This window comes from Carassius carassius, chromosome 6 (genome assembly GCF_963082965.1).
Source record: "Carassius carassius chromosome 6, fCarCar2.1, whole genome shotgun sequence".
Lineage (NCBI taxonomy): Eukaryota > Metazoa > Chordata > Actinopteri > Cypriniformes > Cyprinidae > Carassius > Carassius carassius.
The window spans coordinates 41,014,262-41,021,410 of record NC_081760.1 but is presented as its reverse complement, the minus strand read 5'-3'; the positions used below and the strand labels follow the sequence as shown (position 1 = coordinate 41,021,410).

Sequence of the window (7,149 nt, the reverse complement as noted above, 5' to 3'; positions counted from 1 at the left end):
AGTGTTTATGTTGGGGTGGGTTTTTTTTCAGTTGAAGGCTGTGGCTAAATTCAGTTGTAGTTCTTGTGTTTCTCTTTACTGCAGTGATGTTGATTGTTAACAGCAGATGTGCATCACTAATGCACAATCATCATTTAATTAGTCACTTAATTAGCTCATTACTTTAACCTTTTGAGGACTTGGGATATGACTTGAAGACTTGCTTGTGACTTGAAAGTCCAACCTCTGAAACACTGAATACAAGTCTCCCTCCTCCTACCACCTGTCTGACGATCAAGTCATGTTCCTGCCTGATCAGGTTTTGCTAAATTGCGTAATTTGTTTTTTTTTTACAATTAAAGTATTTTGTAACTGAAATTACACATCATGTTTTATGTCACATTATCAGGTGAGAAATTAAATATCATTAATATGTTGTAAATAAGTCATAAATAAGATGTTAATGTCCTTAGTGATGATGTCGGAGAAGTCGTGGCCTAGTGGTTAGAGAGTTTGACTCCTAATCCTAGGGTTGTGGGTTTGAATCTCGGGCCGGCAATACCATGAATTAGGTGCCCTTGAGCAAGGCACTGAACCCCCAACTGCTCCCTGTGCATGGCTGTGTGTGCGTGTGCACTTTGGATGGGTTAAATGCAGAGCACAAATTCTGAGTATGTGTCACCATACTTGGCTGAATGTCATGTCACTTCCTTTCTGCAGGTGATTCTTTGACCCAACATAATGGACAGAAGTTCACCAGCTTTGACAAGGACCAAGACTGAAGTAGTGTTAACTGTGCCAAACATTATCTTGCTGTCACTATGCTAACACTTCCCATAACAACCTATGTACTTGCTACATCATTAGAAGAATGGCATCTACGCTAATATTTGTCTGTTTCTCTCTTGTTCCGAGGTCACCGTGGCCACCAGATCCAGTCTGTGTCCAGATCAGAGGGTCACTGCAGTCACCCGGATCCAGTACGTATCCAGACCAGATGGTGGATCAGCACCTAGAAAGGACCTCTACATCCCTGAAAGACAGCGGAGACCAGGACAACTAGAGCCCCAGATACAGATCCCCTGTAAAGACCTTGTCTCAGAGGAGCACCAGGACAAGACCACAGGAAACAGATGATTCTTCTGCACAATCTGACTTTGCTGCAGCCTGGAATTGAACTACTGGTTTCGTCTGGTCAGAGGAGAACTGGCCCCCCAACTGAGCCTGGTTTCTCCCAAGGTTTTTTTCTCCATTCTGTCACCGATGGAGTTTCGGTTCCTTGCCGCTGTCGCCTCTGGCTTGCTTAGTTGGGGACACTTCATCTACAGCGATATCGTTGACTTGATTGCAAATAAATGCACAGACACTATTTAACTGAACAGAGATGACATAACTGAATCCAATGATGAACTGCCTTTAACTCTCATTTTTGCATTATTGACACTGTTTTCCTAATGAATGTTGTTCAGTTGCTTTGACGCAATGTATTTTGTTTAAAGCGCTATATAAATAAAGGTGACATTGACATTGACATTGACTATGCAAACCTCAATTGTGTGTATTTATGGGGAGAAGATCCCACCATTTTTGCCATTGGAAATGTTTGGTACAGCTGGAAGAACAATTTGGCTGTTGGCATGAAATTCATCAGCATGAAGATCAGACGTGTTTCATAGAAACATCAATGTTTTCAGGAGCAAACATCCAATGTTGTTTTCACTATATTACAAATGTGAAGGTTTAACATTTTATTTTCCTCAGTCTAAACAAAGCAACTGTTATCTTCTCCTGGTCTGTTATCTGGTCTGTCTGATTAACTGGTGAGTTAATGAACTTCCAATAAACTCCTGCATTGCAAGCATTATGTCTTTATGTACATTTTGTCAGTTGTAGTGTTCTCGTGAGAAATCAATTTGAAATTGTATGAAAAATAAGTCATTATAAGTGAAACAAATAAAGAAGTTGAATAAAGAAGATACATTTTTAAACAAAAAAATTAGTTTTAAAAGGTATCTTTCATTGGAAAGTTCCGTATCAGTTACAAATTATCATTACTTACCTATAAGACCCTAAATGGTTTAGCTCCTGCGTACCTAACTAGCCTTCTACCACGCTACAACCCATCACGCACCCTAAGGTCACAAAACGCTGGACTTTTGGTAGTTCCTAGGATAGCAAAGTCCACTAAAGGAGGTAGAGCTTTTTCACATTTGGCTCCCAAACTCTGGAATAGCCTTCCTGATAATGTTTGGGGTTCAGACACACTCTCTCTGTTTAAATCTAGATTAAAAACGCATCTCTTTCGCCAAGCATTCGAATAATGTATCTCTTAAATTGTGAGTGTAGTTGCATCTGCATTTTTATTCTTTAGCTTGGGTTAAACTAATTTTACTTTGTTGGATCAGCAGCTATGCTAATGATGTCTCTATTTTGTTTCTATGTTTTGCAACTAGGATTTACACAAGCTCCAGTCTGGATCCAGAACACCTGAGAAGAGATGATGCTGACCCTCAGAGGACCCCAGATGATCCTAACCTTGAATCAACAAAGAGAACTAACAATTATTGCTACATGTGTGACTGCATCCTATAATTACTATTAATTAATAATATTGATAGTTCATCATCTAGCTGACTACGTCTTGTATTATCATTATTATATTTCTTTTTCTAAAATCCTGTCAAACGTGCACAAACTACTAGCTACTACTAAATATTGTAGAAACATAATTTTCTGTAAAGTTGCTTTGTAACGATTTGTATTGTAAAAAGCGCTATACAAATAAACTTGAATTGAATTGAATTGAATTATCTGTTCCCAGATCACACACGTACATCTGCATGATGTCTGTTAATTTGCTTTATTTTTGACAATGAGGAAAATTTACTCCAGGAACACAAGTACAGTCGTTCCAATCAAATTCCAACACTGAAAACTCATTAATACTAAATGTTTTATTAAACTTTTTATTCTAGCTGTTACAAAACAATGTCAAACCGAGTGAGGGAAGTCCTAACAATTATAAGACATAAGTATTTCAACATTGTGCATTGCAAGAATGACTCCAATGACAGTGGTTACAAACACTCTTACTGATAACATGTAGGTCATTGAATAAAAAAAACAGATACGCAATTTGTGCCAAGAATCAAGGGTTTTGCAATATCAGGTGGAGCCTGACCTGGTAGATATTTAACAGTGTTTGTGTCACATTGAACAACATCACAACACAAACGTTACTGTTTTATTCTCCATCATTTACCTCACAAAACATTCTGCGTTCAGATAATCATTCAAGAAAACTGTTTTTACTTTCTATAAGATTCTTCAAGCAAAGGCAAGATCATGTTTCTTTCTAATGTCAGTGTGATTGATCATTATAAATGAGGATGATGACCAGCTGTGTTTCTCTCTAGATGACGGTGCTTGTTGTGGCTCTGCTCTCTGTTCTCATGGGGTTTACTGAGTCTGTTTCTGATGGTTTCGCTCCCGTTGACTGTTCTGATGTCTATAAATCTGGACAAACAGTCAGTGGGATTTACTCCATCTATCCAGCAGGATACATTCCTGTCTGGGTTTACTGTGAGATGATCTCAGGTGGGAAAGATGAAGACAACGGAGCATGGACGGTATGAATGTGACTCTAGATCATCAAACACACATCAGCACATTCATTATGAATCATATATTCTATATAAACCCATCACAGGTGTTTCAGAGGAGAATGGATGGCAGTGTGAATTTCTATCGGCCGTGGAATCAGTACAAGAGAGGATTTGGGAATGTGGAGGGAGAATACTGGCTGGGTAAGATCTCACAGTGTGTGTGTTTGTGTGGATGTTCATGTCCAGTGTTTGGTGAACGTGTTATTTATGTGTGTGTATGATCAGGGCTGGAGAACATGTACCAGCTGACAAATAAGAACAAGTACATGCTGAGAGTGGACCTGGAGGACTTCACCGGAAGGAAAGGTTTCGCTCTGTACTCGTCCTTCTCTGTGGGTCCTGAAGCTGATGGGTACAAACTACAAGTTTCAGGATTCAAAGATGGAGGAGCAGGTAGGACCCTTTCATTTATACGCATAGAAACGCATTCCCACCTAGAATGTTTTAATGTTCTAGGAACATTTTCAGCGGCTAGTTTTATTTTAGTTCCCAGAACGTTCTGCTAAAAGTTAGGATAACATTCTCTAAAAACATTCTAAAAATGTCTATTGATAACATTGTTACAACATTGTTCTCTAACATTCTAATAAAGCTTCCCATTACAGTAGATGTGGACTGACATTGCTCAGAAGTCAGATGTTGGTTGAAAGTGAAAACCCAACCTCTGATTGGTGTCAAACTCTAGTGTAAATACTCCAAAAACAGTCTTACCAACTTCACTCATTATAAACAAGATTTATTTCTGTCATAAATGTAAAAAAAGTTCTTATTGAGATCAACAGGGGTGTTGATGGTTTATTGAAAATGTTTAGTTTTATGTCACCATTATGGTGATCAGTACTTAGGCAGAGTATGAGTCCTTCAGTGTCTCTGCTCATTTAAAAGCAAGCAAAAACAATGAGGGAAAAATGTCATCAGGTGATGTTGGTTGCCTGCTGATATTAGAAATTTGCTCAGGTAGTAATCTGGTCAACTGGTTTTATCTGGAGCTGAATCTATGGTATTAATTTGATATTAGTGACTTCAGATGCAGTGCATAAGATCCTACAAATTTTTATCATATTTTGCCTGTTCTTTTTTAATTAAATTGTAAATGAACCAGAGAATGCTTAGACACACAGAGACCTCAAGAATTACTGTATGAATCTCAACAATGGTGACATGCTTCATGTCGCAATGCATTCTGGGTGCCATGGATGAGTTTTGTATGATGTACACAGAATACATTGCAGCATGAAGCATGTCACCATTGTTGAGATTCATACACTGAATCTTGATGTTTGTGTGACAAAGAAGGCATCTTTTTTTTAACCTTGAAATAATCTGATTTAAATTCAGATGAGTCTCAGGCTGTGGAGCCATTAAGTTGTTTTAATAAATAATATGTAACTAACAGCATAAATTAGATTAGGTGAAAACAGGTATCAATGTAATAATCATTATCAAGCAACCAGTGTCGTCTAACCACATGATCTCAGGAGTTAAAGAACAACACTGACAAGTCAAGTGTCAAATTGCACAACTAAAGCCAACACTTACCACCATTATGGTGACATCAACGCAAACTATTACTTTTAAACAGACATCAACATAAACATCTAAACATCTGCTTAAATCTTAATTAGAGTGTTAGGGGATAATGTTATAATAATGTTATTAATAAACATTTTTAGAATGTTTTTAGAGAACATTATCGTATCTTTTGAGAGAACGTTCTGGGAACAAAAATAAAACTACCCGCTAAAAACATTGTTGGCACAATCCATGAGAATGTTCTTAGAACATTTTTAGAACAAAAAAATTCTAGCTGGGTTGATAAAATCACACTTGAACAGATGTTTATTGCTCACAGACTTTCTTTTTTATAATTTCACTGAAACATGTAAATAAGAATGCATCTATGTATCAAATAGACCCTGATAATATAATACATCTCAGAGACGTCTATTTGACGTCTGCATTTTCATCTGCAAGATGTATTAGAGTCTCTGAAAAACCTATAGTTCAAGAACCATGGGTTTTTCTACACTAACCGTAGTTAACCATGGTATTTTTTGTAAAATGGTGGTTATACAAATGGTATCAAAAACGAATGTCAAAAAAAAAAAAAAACAGGAAAAAAAACATGGTACACTTTTACTATAATAAAACCATGGTTAATTTATATAAGGGTTAACATCAGTTACTTTAATACTTTTACTTCAGTATTTTTCTGGTAACAACTTTGACTGAAGTAGGATAATTGAATACTTCATGCAACACTGGTGTTTGCGGTCATTGAAACTTCTCAGTTGAGAGTCTTTCCAGTTATCCCAGATAAGTCATAAATAAGATGTTACTGTCCTCAGTGATGCTCTTCTTTTCTGCAGGTGACTCTTTGTCCTACCATAATGGACAGAAGTTCTCCACCTTTGACAAGGACCAAGATTCCAATGGCGGTAACTGTGCCAAAGCTTATCTCGGGGCATTTTGGTACAATGTGTGTCACTATGCAAACCCCAATGGTGTGTATTTATGGGGAGATGATCCCACCCTTTTTGCCGTTGGAAATGTTTGGTTCAGCTGGAAGGGCAATTATGCTGTTGGCATGAAATTCATCAGCATGAAGATCAGACGTGTGTCTTAGAAACATCAGTGTTTTCAGGAGCAAACATCCAATGTTGTTTTCACTATATTACAAATGTGAAGGTTTAACATTTTATTTTCCTCAGTCTTAACAAAGCAACTTTTATCTGCTTCAGGTCTGTTATCTGGTCTGTCTGATTAACTGGTGTGTTAATGAACTTCCAATAAACTCTCCTGCATTGTAAGCATTACAGTATGTCTTTATGTACATTGTGTCAGTTGTGGTGTTCTCATGAAAAATCAATAATTTTATGAACAACAAGTCATTATAAATGCATACATTTAATCTATAAGTTAAACAAATGGTTGAATAAAGAAGATACATTTTTAAGCAAGTCAAATGAGACTTTATATCCCCCAGTGCTGACTGTATAACTGTAACAGGGAAACTGTAGTGAATGACTCTGCGTTTCAAACCCAGAAATGTCAACACAATATTAGACATGAACTGATCTCCTCCTATATTAATTGTTCAAAAACACATAAAACATTTTTTTCCAACATTTCTCTCCATATCGAAGTTGTTGTTAATGATGAACAATATTGAAATATGTAATAATTGTGTTCTTGAAATCGACCAGTATAAATTCTCCATTCACAAATATTTTGATTAAAATATAACAAAAATATCAAGTAGATTTAAAAAAAAAAAATTGTTAGTCAAATAGCCTACTAAATAGCTTACTTTCATAAAAAACTGAAATAATAGTTGTAAATTTTAGACAAAAGAGCCATATAGACAAAGACAAACAAAACATGTGAGGAATGCACTTCAGTAATCTTCTCATGCACCGCTTTCTCACACAAGGCAGTTGAATTGTGTTGGAGATCATGGTTTTCACAGTCAAACGGACCTGCTGATGATTTTCTTGCATGAACG

The 7,149-nt window shown here is 36.7% G+C and overlaps 1 protein-coding gene across 1 annotated transcript; it reads left to right on the top strand.

Moving 5' to 3' along the window:
- The first annotated feature begins 3,170 nt into the window (after positions 1–3,170).
- On the top strand, positions 3,171–6,448 carry LOC132142907 (microfibril-associated glycoprotein 4-like). Its single transcript, XM_059553106.1, has 4 exons — positions 3,171–3,608; positions 3,689–3,785; positions 3,870–4,037; positions 6,014–6,448. The coding sequence occupies exons 1-4, from the start codon at positions 3,396–3,398 to the stop codon at positions 6,268–6,270; spliced, it is 735 nt and encodes a 244-aa protein (XP_059409089.1). The 5' UTR covers positions 3,171–3,395; the 3' UTR covers positions 6,271–6,448.
- The last annotated feature ends 701 nt before the right edge of the window (positions 6,449–7,149 follow it).